The 20,349-nt window shown below is 48.6% G+C and overlaps 1 protein-coding gene across 16 annotated transcripts; it reads right to left on the reverse strand.

The window, feature by feature from the left end:
* Positions 1 to 474: 474 nt before the first annotated feature.
* Positions 475 to 19,950, reverse strand: ZNF384 (zinc finger protein 384). Of its 16 annotated transcripts, none has more exons than XM_087855573.1 (13): positions 19,765 to 19,950; positions 18,554 to 18,613; positions 14,160 to 14,269; positions 12,893 to 12,963; positions 12,163 to 12,400; positions 11,880 to 11,927; positions 11,350 to 11,683; positions 10,393 to 10,485; positions 6,461 to 6,685; positions 5,577 to 5,759; positions 3,971 to 4,049; positions 2,676 to 2,834; positions 475 to 2,106 (listed from the first exon to the last, which is right to left on the reverse strand). In XM_087855573.1, exons 4-13 carry the CDS (start codon positions 12,956 to 12,958, stop codon positions 1,705 to 1,707), a joined length of 1,827 nt encoding a protein of 608 aa, XP_087711699.1. In that variant the 5' UTR covers positions 12,959 to 12,963; positions 14,160 to 14,269; positions 18,554 to 18,613; positions 19,765 to 19,950; the 3' UTR covers positions 475 to 1,704. The 16 variants fall into 16 exon arrangements, with proteins under 16 accessions (XP_087711699.1, XP_045637134.1, XP_045637135.1 ...); XM_045781178.2 differs by lacking the exon at positions 14,160 to 14,269 and adding an exon at positions 19,492 to 19,553 and having other exon boundaries at positions 19,765 to 19,944; XM_045781179.2 differs by lacking the exon at positions 19,765 to 19,950 and adding an exon at positions 19,492 to 19,754.
* Positions 19,951 to 20,349: the final 399 nt, after the last annotated feature.

Here is a 20,349-nt window from a genome sequence, read left to right on the forward strand (position 1 = left end):
ATTACAACTGTCCTGCATTGTTACTCAGTTCTGGTTATGGCTCCCACCACTGCAAACCTATGGATATGGATAATAGATCTATGTAGGTACACCCTCTGCCATCTGGAATTAGCCCTGAGCCTGGTGATGCTCCGGCAGGAACGGAGGAGGCCCTTTCAAGAGGGCATGCGTCCATTCCTTTCATGGGGAGCTTAGTGGTCTCATTAACACATGACTGAAACCTTGCTCTCATATATTTAGGCATCGCAGGCCCCATGACAGGATTTGTATGTAGAAATCCTCATAAACCAAGATCTCACTTTAATTATCAAAGCTGTGCCCTTCTATGCTTGGGGATACACACACAGCCTCATCACACAGCATTCACTCTTCATATACACACACTCCAGTGTAAATTCTTAGTACTGTCCTTGAACATTTCCCCATGTAGCTTCTTCCCATGCTCGCTCACATCAGCAGCTCCACTGCCTCTGATCCTTTTACACGAATTTATTTCTATACAAGGTTCTAAAAACACCCCTTGGTTTGTACATAAGGTTTTTTTTCTTCATTTTAAATTGCTTTATAACAACTGGTTTCCTGATTTTTTTCATTTTCTCTTTTCTCTGAAATCTGCCATGATTTAAAAACAAACAAACAAAAAGGACAAAAGGAAATAAAAATGCCGTTGGCCAGAAGACAGGGTGGAGAAAAACAAAAAGGACAAAAACAAACAAAACATCAAATATGAAAATTCTCAGAGATAATGCATTTATAAACACAGAAATGGTTACAACAAAGATGGCCGTGATGAGTGGGTATATATATATATATATTTATATATATATTTATATATAAATCCGTGTCCGGCAACTGACCGTGGCACCTAGGGAGCTAAGTCCAGTCCTTGTGTTTGCCCTGAACTCTCCCTTCTCTGCAACACCCCTTGTTGTGGGCGTTCATAAAGAACACAAAGCTCCCACAGTTCCTCTGGCTTTGGGATTAGGAGACTGAGTATAGGGCCCTGGCTGACAGAGAAGGGGAGAGCCTCCAAGGAAAACCATAACCCACACTTCTAAGCCACCCTTGACCATTTTGGGGATCTCCGGCCCCTTGGGGACCACATCTCAGCCCTTGCCCCTTTACAAATAAAGGGGGTCTGACCCCCCACCCAGATCTCCCTCTTCCAGCATTAGGTAGGAAGTGAAGCGAGACCATGAGGGGAAGACGGCTCCCGGGGATCGGGGCATGTGAGAAACCTCTGTTCTTTTGCAGGCAAGACTAGAACGGGAGGCTGGTTGCATTTAGGGCTCCCTTCTCTCAGAGATCCGGGAGGACCAGCCTCTAGTCTTCCACCAACCCCAACTTTGAGGATTATGAGGGTAACGAGAGGGTAAGTGCCCACACTGGAAAAGTTTCTATGAGGTCATAGCAAATCCCTCCCTTGAGCACCAACCCCCAATTTTGAAAAGCTATGCTTAGAAGGGGAGGCTGCTGGATTACACTACCAGCTCATTATTCCTTTGCCAATCAGGAGGGCTGATGTTCCTTTTGAAGAGGAGTTGAGAATAAGCATGGTATCCTGTGTAGGAAGGCCGTGCCTGAGGCCCAAGGAGATGGAGCCAAGGCCTGTCAAGGAAGAAGACTTTTCCCACCAAGAGAAGTTGGAGAAAGAAGGGACCAGAACTTCTTTCCCCTCTTCCCAGTGGGTGGCAGCACAGGTCTCTAGGAGCTGGCCAGGTGCTCCACCTGGATGGTGCTGGTGGTGACAGTGAGGCAGATGTCCTTATGATGCTCCGCCGTCTTATAGGGGGTCAGGTCAAAGGAACACTGGGGTGGAGGGTTGGGGTTGCTGTCCCCGCCGCCCCCACCCTGGGGGGCTGCCCCAGGGGACTGGAAATGTGGTGGCTGTGGCTGTTGCTGCTGCTGCTGCTGTGATGCCTGGGAGGCCTGGGCCTGGGCTTGAGCCTGGGCTTGGGCTTGAGCTTGAGCCTGGGCCTGAGCCTGAGCCTGAGCCTGGGCCTGGGCCTGGGCCTGGGCCACTGCCGCCGCTGCCGCCGCCGCCTGCACTTGTTGCTGGAGATCAGGAGGGTTGTGTTTGCGCATATGTTTCATAAGGTACGTTTCCTGAAGGAGATGGTGAGAAAGAGTTGAGGGATGAAAGAAGGAAAGAGGTTACTTCTAACTAGCACCCTGGGCTCTTAAACAGAGCCATACTTCAGCAGAGATATTCTGGAGCCGTGGGCAAGTTCTCCCCAGGAGCCTCTGTCAATGCTCACTATCGGGCAGGAAGGACAGGGAGACCTTCAGAGTCAAGGAAGGCATTCGACTGGCACAAGGAAAACTGTCCTTTCCCCAAAGATCTTTGAATGGAACGACTTTACCACCTTTTCCTGAAGACTAATGGAAAACATCTAACTGAATCTTTCTCCCAGAATTGCAAGTTATTTTGCCTTACGTTTCAGTAAAATTAAGAATCATTACTTCACCATCTTTCTCTATAGGCTTAAGGGGTCAGGCAGCCCCCCAGGTCCTTAGCTACAGATCTGCTTAACCACTCCTCTCGATCAGTTCTGGCCGGCTGCAGCCAGGGGGCCGGCAGAGTCACGGCAGCGGCCCTCTCCGGGAAAGTGACGGAAAGCCGCTGCAGGGCTACACGCCTGCGGGGAGGCGACGGGAAAGCACCGCGCACTCACCGACGTGTATGCCCGACTGCAGATAGTGCAGGTGTACACCTTGGCGTGCTTCACCGTGTGCGTAGACAGGTGCACCTCTAGGGAGGCTGCGTCCGTGTACGCCCGATGACAGTTGTGGCACTTGAAGGGTTTATCTTTGTTGTGCTGCCGTCTGTGGGACTGGGAAAACGAGGAGAAATCAGGATGGGTGCCCTCGGACTCATCCTTCCTGCCTCCTTGACCTTCACGCCAGAGCCCTGAGCTGGGTGTCAGCCTCCCAGGTTCCCTCTCCATCTGAAGGCAGGAGGGACTGCTTTCAGTGAAACTTGAGGAGGTACAGGCTAAGGGAAGAGGCACGGCTCCCGCAGCACGTCCCAGGGTCCTGCAAAGCGAGAAGGACGGCTATGCTGGCCCCGCCAGCCCAGGGGTTCCCAAAGTGAAGCACGGGGGGTGCTAGGGAATACCAAGACTTTCCCACAGGGCCCCCAGAGTCAAAACTATTTTCAAAAGAATAGTAAGACCATGTCTGCCCTTTCATTCTCATTCTCTCATGACTGTACAGATTACGTGACGTGGAACATAGCAAAGCGATGTGTAATGTAGCAAAGACTGAACACAGCAGGTAGGAGCAGCTAGCCATTTCTGGTAGGCTAAACATGAAAAATGTGCAGCTGGGGCGTCTGGGTGGCGCAGTCGGTTGAGCGTCTGACTCTTGATTTCGGCTCAGGTCATGATCTCAGGGTCGTGAGATCGAGCCCCGCTTTGGAGCCTGCTTAAGATTCTCTTCCCCTCCCCAACCCCGCTTGTGCACGCACGTACTCTCTAAGAAAAAAAAAAGGCATTCTTTCCATTTCTGGGGTGTGTGTGTTTGGAAATATGTTATATATGTTAGCATGCAATGGGCTTGTTATTTTTTTTTAAGATTTTATTTATTTAGGGAGGGGAGATTGAGAGAACAAGTGTGAGGAGGGGCAGAGGGAGAAGCAGACTCCCTGTGGAGCAGGGAACCTGACATGGGACTCAATTCCAGGACCCCAGGATCCTGAGCCAAAGGTAGACGCTTAACCAACTGAGCCACCCAGGCGCCCAGGTTTGTTATTTTTTAATGAATTACTAAATATTTTTTCAAGTTGTTCAGTTTCACATTCTCTGTGTAGACAGGTATTACTGACATCAACAAAAACTCTTTGGGTTTCCCAGTAATTATTAAGAGTGTAAAGGGGTCCTGAAAAAGTTCGGGAACTACTGTACTAGTCAAATGGCACTTTGACCCAAGTCTTAGACGCTACGCCCCATGGGGAGGGTGGGACATTTACCTGCAGATTGGACAGCTGTGTGAAGGCTTTCTCACAGCCCGGATGTGCACATTTGTATGGTCTGTCACCGGTGTGGATTCTGCATGGGACGAGAAAAGAAGACGGGAAAAGGACATCAGCAAGGCCACTCAGGGATTGGTTCCTTAACCAACCTCCTCAAGGCCATGCCTGCCCTCCTACGGGAGTACAAGCTGGGTTTCCAGGAGGTCCCAGCCTCAGCTCCTCTCTGACACGGACCATGCCATAGTGCCTGATCTCCGCTCACTGCCTCCGTCACTCAGCTCAAGCTGGGCTCCTCTGCTGGGGGAGGAGGGACTGGTGGCTTGGCAGCCAAGAGACAGGCAGTCCATAATTTGGCATACAAGTCAGCTCCTACAGTACCTGTCCCTAATGAATGTTCAGAAACATAAGGTAAACACACTGGTAAGGAAAAAGAAACACAGAACACTTCTTCCTTGGCCCCCACCACACAACCAAAACCTATTCCCTCAGCCTCGAACACCGCTCCCAGAAAAAGCTTTGGTATCAAAGAAAAGCAGAGAGTTATGCCAATTATGGAGAGTAGCAGTTATATTAATACTCATGGAAACTCCTTGGGGCTTTTCCCAGTCCAGCCCCTAACGGCAGGAAATGCCTAGTTTAGTACCAGTTTGACCTCTTTCCCAAACACTACAGGGCCCTCCACTGAGATGAGCCAAGGACTTGAGGGTCTGCGGACACCTGCTCCTCATCAGGGACTTCAGAGCCATCTTTGTAACCAGGTGCTTTTCTGGACCTCCCGCATAAAATCTTGGAAACATCACAGGACGTGTCTCTTTGTGAGGAAAGCCCAACTCCTCTTCGCAAAGCAAGATGTCTGACCACTTTGAGGGGGAACACAGCATCCAGAAGCAGCCAGGTGAGAAGGCTTCTGACCGTGAAGTCTGGACTCCGGTTCAACTTGAGATACCCTTGAAGGACATCATCAACTCTTCCAGTTGGCAGGTTCGCGTCCTCCTAGTCACCCCAGATTCCTGGGACAAACAATGGGCATCCTGATGAAGTATGAGCGTTTTCATTTTGTCTGCCAGTTCTCTGTGACTATTTTGGACATGTTTTGTTTTGTTCTCTACTCCTGGCATCCTTGGAGCCTTGCTGGTTGCGTAGGGGTCACGAGGCTGGTACCCAGCTAAAGTCTGATTATATCTCCTGTTCATAATTGGTGCCCTAAGGGCCCGCAGTATGGTCTTCTCCAATCAAATGCCCTTGCTTCAGCATCAAGGAGAAAATCTTGCAGGATGTGTGCACTGGTGTTTTCAGTGAGAGAAGCGAAGGCAGAAGCCGTCTCTGCCCTGGGCGAGTCTCTTCCTCCCGTGGATCAGGGAACGTCACACAGTCACTGCATCTCCCCCACACCGCTGGTGCCCCAGAAAGGTTCTCTCTGAGCGTCCGCTTGCGTCTCCAGGGTTGTCGCTTCTTCCTCTCCCAGACGCTGGTCGCTGGTCGTATTCTCCTCCAGCCAGGTCTCTCCCCCGCCCCCCGCATGCGGGTTGTTGTGTGTGTCCGGGGCGGGGGTGGGGAGGGCATGCCAGCGGGGCGGGGGCAGTAGCCCGCCACTCTCCCTTACCGTGTGTGCTGCTGGAGGTGGGAGAGCTGGCGGAAGGCCTTCTGGCAGTAGGAACAGTTGTAGGGCTTGGCCCCCGAGTGGATTCGGAGGTGCTGGGCCAGGTAGGAGGTGTTGGCGAAGGTCTTGGAGCAGTGCGGGCACTTGTGGGGCTTGGTGGTCTCCGTGTGCATCTTGGAGTGGATCCTGCCGGAGAGGAGAGGAGAGGAGGGAAGGGGGGAGGAGGAAGCAGTTCGACACCACGGGCTCAGCTCTCTGCGGGGTGAAATGATGTTGCTTGACGGATGAGAGCACCCCCTCCTCCCTCCTCCCAAACACACTCCGGCCTGGAGAGGCTAATGACGAGGACACCCAGATCTAGGTTGCTGCTGATCTTACGTCGGTGGCTAGAATGGCAGTGAGATGATGAAGAGCTGCGGCCCCTGGCTCCTGGTCACCTTAACGATTTCAGTCTTGTCAACCCTCTGCTTCATTCTAAGGTTACACACTCACCACAGATACCCTGCTTCCAAATAGTAATTTGAACAAAGACCAATACCGCCTGCTCCCCATGGACCTGAAGTTGAATGCACACCTTGGTTCTCAACTGAAGCATATAGTATAAGCAGGGCCTGCTCTGCAGAAGATTTCCAAACACAGACAGAGAGAAACCACAAAAACCATTCCAGACTTTGGGATTGGAGACCACCATTTCCCAGGCCCCGCGAACTGCTAAAACACACAGTTTATTTTTCACAGACAGTAACGAGAGCAAACGGACGCTCCCGAAGGGCAAAGTCAAAAGGGAAAAGAGAAACCCGAGCGGAAAGAAGAGCAGGCTCAGGCAACGTGGCCGCGGGGGCGGGGTTCGCAGCTGGGCGGCAGGGTAAAACTAAGAGCAGCCTTACCGGGTATGCTGCTGGAGGTGGGAGAGCTGGCGGAAGGATTTCTCACAGAAGTTACAACTGTAGGGCTTGGCCCCTGAGTGTATACGGATGTGCTGAGCCAGGTAGGAGCTGTTGGCGAAGGTCTTGGAGCAGTGCGGGCACTTGTGGGGCTTGGTCTCGGTGTGTGACTTGGAGTGGATCTGCATCTCCGACTTTGAGTAGAATGTCAGTGAGCACATCCGGCACCTGGGCCAAGCGAGGGCAGTGGTTAGAACCTCCCCACTGGCAGGGCGCTGCACCCTCCCTCCACTTCCACAGAAGCCAGCCTATCTGATCTCTCTCTTACTGCAACTATGCTGGAAGGCCCGAGAGGAGGATCTGTTCTACTTATCTTTACAGTCTAAGCTTCTAATACAGACCCACACGATACAAATACTCAATAAATTTTCAAACGATCTGACTCCCTAAGTGTGTACAGAAACGAAAATTCAACCAGCAAAGACAGGTAAATCTTATTGTCGGCTCTAGGCTGATGTGGATTTCATTGTGCCAGGGTATCGACTAACTTCTGTTTTCCTTCTGCCTATAACTTGACTTCAGACTTTTAACGGGCCCCCTTCCCCAACTTCCCATGTATAAAGTACATCCCTTGGATATTTCTCCAATTCCTGAGATGATAATGAGGACTAACTGACTATACTCCTCAGAAAGACTTCTCTCTTGTCTCCTCTCATAATTGCCTTCTCTCAGTTTCTCTCCTACTTCCTTTTTGCCAGTGATTCCTAGAGGGGTGGGGGTGGAGAAGGATCGAAATTATTTGGAGGGGCTTTTCCAAATCATCTATGTCTGGCCTCCGCCCTGGATCTGGTGTTCCACAGACCACCTCCACCCCCGAGCCCCTTGGCAATCAAGTGAGAACCACTTTTGCAAAGAGCCGAGGTTAACTGTTGAGAGTAGGATGTCTCCCCTCACACGTTTAGGAGGAAAAGATCTGTGAAACACTGAGCTTCTGTGCTAAACCTGTCCTCTTTCCTAGCACACGGAGCCCAAGTCAGCACTTCGGGTTGACATCAGTAAGCAGCTGATATACTTTCACCCATCACCTGAGTGGGTAATCCTTCCTGTTCTGACATTGCCCAACAGTATCAAATAAGGAGGCCTCGGAGCAAGATAAGCCACAACTATTCAGACTTTATCGAGGAAGAGTGATCTGTGTGTGAGCTGGAATGCTCTCATTCCTCAACAACTCTGCCGTGTGCAGTGTGTGCGGGGAGAAAGGGCAGAACCTGGAAGCCAGGCAACTGGGGAAAAAGTCCCTCTGCTCTGGTTCCTCCCCAACTTCTCTCTATCATCTGGGCTGGGGATGGAGTGGGGGTGATGACTTCTGCTTTCTTCTGATCCCAGGGGAATTTTTAGAGAATAACTGAGATCAAGACTAAAAAGAACTCTGCGCTCCTCAAAGGAAAAAATATTATGTTATTTAGGGGTATGGTCTCTATTATTAATGGGTCTACTAAAATTCCAATCTTTAAGGTCCATTTCTATTTCTCTGGTCACTTGAAGACTCTCAAGGAAATCGGATTCCCGTTCGCCAATCCCTGGCTGTTGTCCGGCATGCCCAACCATACGTGCGAGGCGCACGGGTTTGGTTTATAGTTAGTACAGTACAAAGGACGCAGCCAGTGGGAGTCCGGACACCTGGGCTCTACTCAGGGCTCAGTTACAGGCTTGCTCATCAATCTAGACCTCAATTTTCTGGTCTGTAAAATGGAGAGATAAGTATCTGCCCCTAGAAGGGAGAGCAAACCCCCCAGACAGTCAAAAAGGGAAGCCAAGTGTTCTCTAATAATAAAGCTACAATCACGTTAACAGTACCAGTGCCGATGGATGAGCTCATGCTACTATACGTTCCACTGAGGTTAGAAACTGGACACATTGTCACTTGGTGGGGAACGGTACTGACTGACGTTACAACATAATTTCCCTTGGTTGCTAAAATTTCTCAGACAGGTGGAACAACACTTTCATTTTAACTCAAACAAAAGCTCATAGTTTATGTGTGAGTGTTGAACACACAACTGCACCCTTAGTATGAAATTAACTACAAAAGAGAAAATCACCCTCTTTATCCAAGTTTTCAACTAGAGAAGAATCCACAAAACTTAAATCCATAGACAATGGACTGGCAACAAAATAAGCAGTCTCAAATGACGATCATAATACTGATAATAATAGTTGCCATTTGCTGTGCCGGATATTGCCAGGGCCCCACACCAGTAAGGCACTCAAGACACATTGTTTCAGCTCCTCACAACAACCTGGCAAGTATTATCCCTGTTTTACAGAAAGGAACACCAAGGCTCAGAGAGGTTAAGTAATTTGCCAAAGGGCAAACAGTTATTCACTACGCAAAGCTACGATTCTAACCTAATTTGAGATTCCTCACACTAGACGTATTCAAGGAGAGGCAGACTATCATCTGTCAGGAATGTTTAGAAGACTAAAACTACAGAGAAAGGGCTGGCTTAGGTGACCATTAAAGTATTTCCAACTCTGAAATCCTATGAAGCCAGATAAAAGAGCACAACTCCTTTAATGCAAGGTGTTGGGTGGTTGGAAAGAAATCTGTTTTAGGAGTATGGTGGCAGTGGGCAGTTAGCAGGAGACAGCAAAGCCACCACCCCATTTCACTAGGCGACAAGGCCAGGGGGCACCAATCACACCCAACACAAGAATGGGGCCTCTTTGGGGGCACGCAACACAATACAATAACAACTTTGAATCACCCCATTTTTCACTAAGATATTCAAAACCAGTTTCAGATACTCTGATATTCCCTCAAATCATTTCCATATGATAAATGGGGGCCATGACTATCTTCCCATTTTACAGATGGGAACAAAGAGCTAGAAAGAAGTTGACTTGTCCAGACTAATAGAACCCAAGTCCAACAATATCCAGTCAAATGCCACTGACCACAGGAATGGACGTGGTTGACTCACACATGCACGAAAATAGGGATTTCTTTTCTTTCTTTCTTTTTTTTTTTTTTTTGGCGATTAAAAAGATTCCTTTGGAACTTCAGAGTTCTGAGTTTCTGAAGAAATTCCATTCACCTAGAATATAATTAGGCGCCCTTAATTTCAGAGTTCTCCTTAGTCACCTGGGTGTGGGGCCAGTCAAGAATGCCAAAAACACTGAGGGTGTAGAAAATGCTACCAGGGCTTCCTTCCAATTGTATATTCACATCTCTTCCCATAGACACAGTTTGGGAAGTCCAGAGATAGCTTTATTGTGGGCTCAAAAAAATAAACAAGCAAAAGCAAAAACAAAAACAAACCCCTGGCAGAATCAGAGGACCCTGATCCATGTGCAAGCTCCAAAGGGTGTCAGAGACCCTGTTACTCTTACAACAACACATTTTCTAGAGCTGTATCTCCATGTCACAATGAGCTCACTTTAAGCAAATACACAGAAATCCAGATTTCTACAAAATAAAAGGGATTTTCACTTTATGAAATGATATATAGAAGATGCTTTTAAATGAATCAAACTTGTCAGGTACCTTTATAAAATGATATGATGTAAACATTTTCCAGGAACACTTTTATTGTATAAAGTGGGATACACCTGTAATAATAAAGCTGCAGTGAACTTTCGGATTAGGAGCTGGAATTCTGCAGTGCTCAATACTTTCTGCATAGCAACGCTCCCCTCATTTCACTTACAAAGAAGAATTTAAACACTCTGCAGTCGTGGCTACTCTCCACAGTAGAAGCATACAACACAAATACAAATAAATGCTAAATGACAACTCTTGCTTCTTTCTTTGGAAGTTCCCAACATTTCAAATCTTAGCTGATAGATACTCCCAACAAATGGGAGGCATTAACAGAATTCTCCCCATTTTACAGATGAGGAAACTGAGGCCCAGAGAGGGGAAAAGGACTTGCCCAGGGTCACACAGCAAGTTCGTGGTGGAGCCGGGAACTGAATCCATGAGCCCAAGGCTCTGTCCATTTCCTGTGCCGCAGTTCCCTTCGCTCCTAAAATGGGAACAACATTGCCCATCTCGGTACACTAAGGACAGACCCAGTCTCCCAGCCATGCACACCTGCCCCTGTCTGCATCAAAGCTGTGACAGTGGTTATCCCACTCTGTAACCTGGGACCAGACTTCCCAAACCCACTAGGGCCCTTGATAGTTTTCAAGGGGATTAAAAGATGTCCAACTTTCAAAGGGCAGGGAGTTTGCTTCTATTAATTCTTTTTGTATAACGCCACATGCAAATATAAGACTGTTTGGCAATGGACAACTGAGAGGAAGCAGAGAATCAACATGACTTTCATAAATTAGAAAGTGAGCAAACAGGCATTTGATAAGTATATAGTCCAAGGTGGAGGGGAAGGGTGACATCCTGTTCCTCCCATCTTTTCATACAGACTCCTCCCATCATCCCAACCATGCAGGGTCAGGCAGTCTCAGTACTCAAATATGGCCCCAAAACCAGTGGATGGCACACGGGTTAAGGTTAGGGGCTTATCAGAACAGTTTCTTAGAAAAATAGGAATGGAAAGTGTAGAAAGCATAAAGGAGCTGGAGACGGAGTCTGAAACCCAGTCTAAAGCCTTATCATAAGGAAGAAACTCCGTTAGGTCATTCAAAAATTAGTCAATGCTGACAACCCCAAAAAGGAAGGCGTACAATAGGTCTGCGTCCTGGGGAAGAGTCACTAGAGAAGTGCTAGTTGGAAGCTCTACGCTCCTGCCCCATAAGAGAACACCTGACATGCAAGTGGATCTGAGGTGGAAAGCTGTCCGCGTACAGCCCCATTAGGGACAAGACATGAAGGGGGGAGGTAAGCTGAGACAGCGATCCTCGCCCCTTGCTTCCCTGGCTCTGATCCTTACCTATAGGTCTTGCCGTCTTTCTGATGGTCATCCTCATCCTCAGGGGAGAGGACATAAGGGTCATTCATCTCAGGCAGCCCTGATTCCAGCATCCGCTTCTTCTTCCGGCCCCGAGGGGGCTTAGGAGCCACATTGCCACCTCCACCACCACCTCCGCCTCCTTCCTCTGTTAGGGTTGATGCTACCTTCTTGGAGAGGTCAGGGACCACCTGCAGGGCTTGTGAGCCAGGGGGAAGAGCTGAGACAATCATGGGAGCCGAAATGGGGAAGGTCTGAGCTGATGAGGCTGTGGTCACAAGGGAGCCTGAGGGGGACGTGATTACCAAACCAGGACCTAGGATTGGGAGAAAAAGGAGATGGTGTCATGTTGTCCAGTCCTGATCCTATTTAATTTCCCCCAGATCATTGTCTAACCAACCCCTCACCACCGCCCCCCAGCCCAGAGTATATAGGAAACCCCAAACCCTGTAGAAAAATAATGGTCTCCTAACCCCTGTCCCCACCCCACCCCCGGTAACAGTGAGATTTACCCCTTGATTGACTCCCTTCTCTTCTCCACCTCTGAGAACAGGAGACTCCTTGATTCAGAGAAGGAAAGAATGTCACCTCCTCAAAGGCAGGGACCGCATCTTCTACTTCTTTGTATCCCCCACAATGCCTAGCGCATTGCTAGGCACACAGTAGGCACTTAATAAAAATGTGATTGAGTAATCAAACACATATCCCACTCCCCATGTCCTTGGAGCCCTCCAGCCTGGGGTACTGATCATGGAAGATCAACACCTCAGATTGGAGAAGAGCAGAGTGGCTCACCAGCAGTCATCAGTCCTGTAGACGGCACAGGGACCACGGTGATATTCTGGGTAACGGACGCCTGGCTATGAGGGGTCAGCTGGTCTGACTTGGACTCTGTGTCCATACTGATGCCTGAGGGCAGGGACACCGAGGCAGGCACTGTCAGCAGGGTGGGGTAGTGGGGTGGAGCCAGCCCACAGCCCTTCTCTGGCAGCAGCTGATCCTTCATCTTGTTGATGAACATCGTGTTCTCAATCTAAAAGAAAGGGAAGGGGGAGGCGAGTGGCCTCCTCAGCAAAGAGCCTGATTTTGTCTGCTCCCTAAGCACTTTGCATGGTCTGTCCTCCTTGGAGATCAAGAAGTGTATCTTTGTGCTTCCAGAGAGAAGCCAGGACAGAAATGCTAGAATTCTCAGTGATGGGGGACCTGGTGAAACAGCATGTGATTTATCTTGCTTTAGTCTCCACATTTTTTTTTTTAAGATTTTATTTATTTATTTGACAGAGAGACAGCCAGTGAGAAAGGGAACACAAGCAGGGGGAGTGGGAGAGGAAGAAGCAGGCTTCCCAGTGGAGCAGGGAGCCCGATGCGGGGCTCGATCCCAGGACTCTGGGATCACGCCCTGAGCCGAAGGTAGACACTTAACGACTGAGCCACCCACATGCCCCAAGTCTCCACATTAATAGAACTTACTGCTCAGAGTTGAAAAAAGTACGTGAAAGAGAAGGAGCAAACACCGAACACCTACCTGTCCTGAGACTGTGGGAATAGAAGGCCAGAAGTACGGGTTAGAATTGAAGTGAGATTCTTCCATTCTACCTGAAGAGAAAAGAGAGACCAAGTCAAACACAGGACTAAATCTGAAGAAATGTAGCAACAGAGAAGGGCAGTTGAGGGGTTCCTGGCCTTTTTTCTGGCACCTGACCACAGGGCTGGGAATTCACAGTGAAGATCTCAGGATCTACCACATTAGTCCCGGAGAGCCACTCAGCATGAAATCCAACAGAGCCTATCGTACGTAAGATGCCCGTGAAAGAACTTACACACGTCTCACTCACCCACAGAAATGTCTCCCATAACCCAAAGAAACAGACTTGGTAATACTTTCCTTTGGTGACAAAAGAGAAACTCCAGTCATAAGCAGGGAAGGGATGTACCCACGGTCACACGAAGTAAATCACTGACTGACTTAAAAACAGCCAGGGTACCTATCCCTGAACCCGTTTTCCTTTATCCCACAAATCTGTCTTCCTTGAACTAAAACATTTTAAGACTTCCAATCGACACGTATGTAGTTCTATGCAGCCTGAAAAAGTTCTAGGCCAGAACACAAAATGCCCAAGGGAATTACAGAGTGAAACTGGCAGGGATCACAATCAGTACCGTATGATACCTGGGGACCGTGCCCCCAGCGCCCCCGCTCCCAAACCCACTGAGGCTCAAGAACATCCCTGGTGCTGCACTGGGTACCACACATGCTGAACGGAGCAATGAGAGCCTGGAATTACCAGTTTCAAAGAGGGTTCTAGCTCCAGGGGTAGCAGCAGCACCCCAGATTTCTACTTACAGGGATTCAGAAAAGGGACAACAGTGGGCCAGAACACGTAACACAGTACTAGACTCCTGCTTTGTAATTCTGAGAGTTCAAGTTCTTCTGTGTGTGTGGATGGTAATTAAGCTTAAAACTTCAGGAGGGAGGAGGAATCAGCAAGAAAAGTAATCCCTCAGAATCATGTTGCAAATCACAGATGGGTACAGAATCTAGGCATCCCGCCATTTTCCCACTCTGATCACTTCTCCTAGCAAGGTAGTATGTTAATGGCAGTTATTCAAGAGTAGTTTCCCCAAATCCTGGACCAGAAAGATCCAGCCCCGCAGAAGGCAGGTGAACAGGGCGTATGAGACTGGTGGAATGGGGAAATGACAAATAGCAGGAAATAAACATTATCATCATGCTGCTACTCTGAACCAGAAGCAACCAAGATTCAGGTGGGGAAGAAGGACCTGTGACTTACAGCCACGAGTGGGTCCCACTGAGGATGTGCTGGAGGCAGACACCAGAGCACCGGAGCATACACTGGGCACAGAAATCGGGTTTGAAGTAGACTAAGGAAACTAGGAAAATCTGTAACAAAGGAGGAGAAACAGAAGGGACATCACTCTAAACGTAACCCTGTTCCTTCTCCTTCTCCAGAAATCTCATCACATTTTTTGCTCTATTAAACAGCATCTCAATTTTCATAAAACCTATAAAGGGAAGCAGAACTGAATTGCAGCCTACTCTTTTCTAAAAAGTAGCAAAGGAGAGGAGAGAAATGTACCAAATCCGTGACTACAACTTCACACAAATAAGACTCAGTATGAACTGACTCAAGAATCAACCACAGGCTCATCCTGCTCCCTGACTTATAAAATACATCAGAACAGTCTCCAACACAGGTGCTAACCTTTTCCTTCCAGCACTAACTTCGTAACATGGCCTCAAGTCCTTCTTCGGCGCCAGAAATCAAGGAATGATGAGAGCACAACTTAAGGCGATGCAATCCTGCCAAGCCTTTTGGGAAGCAGGGTTCGCATCTGGACCTCCCCGCAGTCTCCCCCACACAACTCCTCACCTGGTACGCAAGTCCACATTGAATGGACTGAATGACAGTGGACTCTATACATACAGATTTTGAAAACAATGCTAGGGGCTCAAACCGTAACCGACAAACCCCATCTGTCTAACCTCCTAGTTGAGAGAAATGACACAGACAAGAGTGCACATGGTGGCAATGAAGTAGAGAATTAGGCTGGAGAGTAAAGAAAGGAGGGTCTAATTACAATCTCCCCCTAAAGAGTCAAGGAAGTAAACATATGAGGGATGTGAAAATTTAGAAGGGAGGAACTGAAAGAATGTCGGCAGACAGGGTTCCGAAGCACGACGTCCCTCCCTGCCAATAAAGATTAGATCCATCCATATTGTCCTCCAAGTGGCTCAGGTGAAACACCTTCTGAGAGAAATAACCCCTGTGGGTTCCTACCAAGGGGGCGCACAAAGTGATGTGGAGGACAGGACAACGTCACCACCATCACCATTAAAATCTATTACGTGTTCGTTGTGCTCAGGGCACTGTTCTAAGCCCTTCGAAGTACTTCACAACCACGCATCATTTAATCCCCACAGCGATTGGATGAGTAGGTACTGGGGTGCCCATGTTTCAAATGAGGCAACGGGAATCACGAAATCAAACAGTAAATATTAAAGCGGAGATACGAACGCAGATACCAAAGAGCAAGTTAAGAACGGGGGTTCTTCAAGAGCCCCAAACCCTACAACTGAAGTACATATTCTCTGATAGTGTGACTTGATGCATCAATTAAAATTTCCAACATTTCCAGGAATGGACTATGCATTTTTGGGATAGTTCTTCATAAATGTTTCCAAAAATGAAATTTTTGATAACAGCAACCTGGGAGACCTCACTTGGCCACCAAAGTAATTGATTTTAGAATGATGGAATCTGAGCAAAAAGGCCAGACCATCCAGAGGAGGTAAACTGAATCAAAGGCCCCTCCACTTCCCTGGATACCCGGGCTATCACCGCTTTGGTTCTTAAGAGAACAAAGCTGAAGATCAGAACCACAGCTGGTCCTAGGACACAATGATAAATGTGCCTTGTGGGCTTCCGATAAATATGTCCGCCCCAAAGAGGGGGGTACATGGAGAATTCTGCTCACCCAACTAGAAGCAATATTTGCCTGCAAAATGACACCTATATGCTATACTACTGTTCTGAAAAGGCTGACTTCAATCTCTGTATCCCTGAAAGGAGATCAAATGGAGAGCCAAGAAGGAAGGGTCTTGCTAGAATACAATGTAAATGGCGCCCCCTGGAGTTGTGTACGAGGGCACTCCTGTGCCAGATCACTTGATGCCTTTTTATTGTCCATTAACCTCTTACTTTTCTATGTTTCATGGAATAATTCTCCTCCCCAAACCATCCCAACATCCCAGCAGGCATTTACCAACATTCTTAAGACCTGAAGAAGCCCAATGATATTATGGGGAAACCCCATCTCTACACAGAATGCCAGTTTTGATGATTATGCCAACATATCAATGACGATAAAAAGAACCGGTTTACCTTAGATTGGGAAGGGAGTAGAAGGCTTTCATGACAGACCCAAAGGGCAGGAAAGAAGGACAAACATAGTAAGTAAAAGAAGAATACTGGCAGACTAAAAATCTGGAGTTCTAATTTCAACTCTACTATTGCACCATACCTCAAGCGTTCCGTTAATAAAAAGGAAGGTTTACTGTAATTAAGTTGAACAGTATTTTTCTTTCAAGATGGTCAAAGAACTACATATTTCTTTTCCAATCTCAAATGAAATCTTGGAAGCACCGAGGAGGTGAAGAAAAAAGACAATATTAAGTAACACCCACGAAACATTTAGTAAGACTTGAACTCTTGCACCAGAGCTTTGTCCAACTGTCCATCCTTCCACAGCGCAACCAGCCATCCAGGAACCAAGACGCCACCGCCGGCAGCATGTGGTTTTGACAGACGTGGTAAAAGACCACAATCTCTGTCCTGGTACTTACTGTGTTTTGAAAAATTGTTGTTTTTCAGATAAAGCCCGATTTTTCCTCAGGAAAGCAATATTCTCTTAATACAATAAGTCTTGAGAAAATCATGAAAGACTTGAGCCAACCAAGTGTAGTAGCTGGAGAATGAACCTAGAAATCAAGACTTCTGGAATCTAATTCTAGGTCCCACATCAGTGGTTGACTCTGAATAATTCACTATTCTACTAAGTTTCTATTTGGGTAGAGGATGGAGGAGAATACACCCCTTAAAACAAATTCATAAGGCATATGGTGATGGGAGGCAGCTCAAAAAAGAAAAAGAAATAAAATGCTTCAAGCGCTCCCAAAAGGAAGAGAGTTAGGGAACTACCTCCATGTGCCGAGGACTACTAGTGACAATTACTGACAATTACATAAAGACCACATAATTATAAAGGTACTACCCAAGAGTATGAGATCTATAGCCTCCAGCTCAGTAATCATCAACCAGAAGCACTAACAATAAATAGACATGCAAAGAACAATCAACTCAAACTCAACTACAGAAAGAACTTGACCCATGGACCTCAGACACTCTATGGAGAAAAACTGCTCCAAAATGCACAAGTGCAGTAAGGCTGCAACATTAACTAAGGACTTGACATGAAAAAACATGGAGAACCGTTCTCTCAGTAAGGAAACAAAATCTTTTCCCTCAGGTTCTAAGGGCACTTAGCAAGGGCCATCCTGATAGAATTTGGGGCCCTCCTACCATCTGTGAATTCTTCCGAGTACACAATAAACCAGAACAGGTTTATCCCAAGTCTACTGGGAAAGACCTTCACACCATGCCCAAACACACCAACAGGTCCACTACCACCACACAGTTGGCAATCTGAGCCAGCAACTTCTACCCTGGGTACCTCTGGACCATGGTACCCAGCACCCTGTAGGAAGAAAAACATAGTGATTCCCCCGTGCTGTGTTATTTCACTTTAAATGATGGATCTCAGAAACAGGAGGCCAAAAAAAAGTGGGCAGGGAAAAGGGGGCGGGGCAGCTGGAGAAGAGGAAATATGCACTTAATACTTAATTATCAACTTGGCTCAGAAACCTATGGGGAATAAATTTTATAAACCAGACTAGACTCGGTCCTTAGAAGACATCTCTAGGATTATAAGCTCGGAACTCAAACTCTTTTGGGTCTCACATTTTCATTTTCAGACTACCTAAAACTCTACCACCATCAAACCTCATATTTTGAATTCTTCCAGACCTACTTCTGAAGTTCACTCCATATAGTTTTATCCACTTTACTTCAAACTACCCACGAACCTGTTTTTCTTTCCTGAAAACTTCACCCTGACACACCAAACTGAAATAAGCCCGTGTCACAGACTCTAATCACTCAACAGGTGCACTTGAAGCACTCCTCTGTGACATTAAGAATATGAACCCTACTCTAAACTCAACTCTACTTATTCCAAATACAGGAAAGCAATTCCATAAGCTATACCACAAGGACTATACTGGCGACTGGGGCCCATTTGTCCCCAAAGCAGAATAAATTTCTCCTTCGGACACAATGCAACCCTATTTAGTGATTTCACTTGGGCATTTCATAAATCATTTCTGAATATTGGTGGGAATGGAAAGTGATGGGGTACAGTGCTAACTTTTTACACAAAAACTTCCCATGTATCTTCAAGAGAGAATTTTTCTCTCACAGCAAACACCAGTATCACAATTGCTATTACTAGAAGAACTCTATCACATTGTCCCCAAGAAGCCCATTTAATTATGACCCCCTTCTCCCCCCACCAAACCAAAAAAGCCATTAACCCAAAATTGTCTTACCCTCTCTCTCTCTTCCTCCTGTCGTCTTATTCCTTCTCCTTTCCAGGGCTCCTGAACTTTCTGTAAACAAATTGTCTGGGTTACAGGGGCCAGTAAAGCTGCAGCCACCAGGGAACTGCAGAGAACCTCAGGAATTCTTTTGACTGTCGTCAGCAGTCAGTCTGGAAGGCAGGCCGACCCCCAACCAACAATCCAAAGATGCAGTGGTATAATAAGGAGTGTAGTGCCACCCACTATGTGGATACAAGGGAAATAAATCCAATTCCCAGGAACTAAGATGAACTCTATCACCAGCGTTTGGGTTTCACTCCTGAGCTCAGCCACTGGCTCTTCTTAGTTCCCCAGCGCCACAGGTAAGCAGGGGTCAGAGAACCGAGGAGTTGGAGGAAGAGATGGGCCCCTGCCCCCTGAGGACTGGCTCAGAAGGCAAAGCTGAAGACTAGGGGGATGCACAAGCCCTTGTGTCAGGCACAGTGCCAGTTCAGGCCCAGCCACTTCCTCTGGCCTCCCCCCCACTTCTTCGAGGACTTCGCCCCTGCCTACCCAAGGCCCTGCGCCAAGAAGTACCTCCCTCAGCCTGCACAGGGGTCTATCTATTGGAGACCCCAGCTGTCCCCAAAAAACCTTCGCTCCCCTGAGACAGCCCCTGGGAGCCTTCACCTGATGTCGCCCCCCACCCCTTCCTCCAAGACCCTTCTTTGGGACGTCCCTCCTTCCCCTCCAGGGAGCTGAACTCTGCCACCCACCAGACAGACACCCGCCCCCTAAGCCCCCCCATTCCTCCCCATCTCCCGCTCCTCCACAACCACTTCCGGTTCCGGGACGGACACACATACAGTCACACCGTGGACCCCCCCTTCCACGCCCCCCCAAGGAAAAGGGGAGGGGGGAGGAGCAGAGAGCTTGGCGCGCGCCGGCTGCAGCGGCGCGAGACTCACCCGGCGGCGACGGCTGCGGCGGCGCCAGAGCCTGAGCCAGAGCGCGGGAGGGGCGGCGTTTGCTGGGAAAGTAGGGAGCCGAGTGGGGCGGGAGGACCAGCAGGGGGCGAGGGGAGGGGGGAGAGCGCGAGGCGGAGCGCGCGGGCACGCACTTTCGGCGCGAGACAGACCCACACACTCACACGCACGGAATGCGCGCGAGACACCCGCAGGGCGGGGGCGCGAGGCAGTGGGTGGCCCCCTCCCTCCCTCCCTCCCTCCTCTAACACTCACCCGGAAGTGGTGCTGCAGCTCGTGCTCCCGAGAACCCCGATTCCTCCACGCCCCCTCCCTCCCTCCCTCCCCCCAACAGACTCAGAGTAGAGCTGCGGCGGAGAGAAGGCGGGAGCGCCGGAAACGAAAAGGGGGGAGGGAGGGAAATGGCAATGCAGGGGGGGCGGTAATGGGGAAAGGGGGGGAATGCAAAGGTCGAGTCACTTCCGGGAGCGGCAGAGCATATCCGGCGCTGCCAGCGCTCCGGGATGCTTGGGGCAGAAGTTACGACAAGTAGGGGCGGAAGTGGCTTCTGCCCGGGACGCGATAGAGCCCTGTGTGGATGTGACGCCACAACGGAAGCGAAGGCGGGTTCCGCTAAGGGCAGAAGCTGAACCTACAGAATTGCGGTCCCGGGCTTCCGGAAGGGACCTCTGGGGGAAGTGGGAGGGTGAAAACCGACAGGTTTATGAATTATGCATCAGGTACGGGCGGCAGGGGGACGGGGCGGAGAGGGGCAGGTAGGGATTCCTAAAAGATTATGGATCCGTTTCCCTTCCCTCAGCGTAGAATAGACTGATGTAGGAAGTTACTATTATTTTTCAT

The sequence above is a fragment of the Ursus americanus genome, chromosome 25, assembly GCF_024610735.1.
Source record: "Ursus americanus isolate L20-20 chromosome 25, mUrsAme1.1.p, whole genome shotgun sequence".
Taxonomy (NCBI): Eukaryota; Metazoa; Chordata; class Mammalia; order Carnivora; family Ursidae; genus Ursus; species Ursus americanus.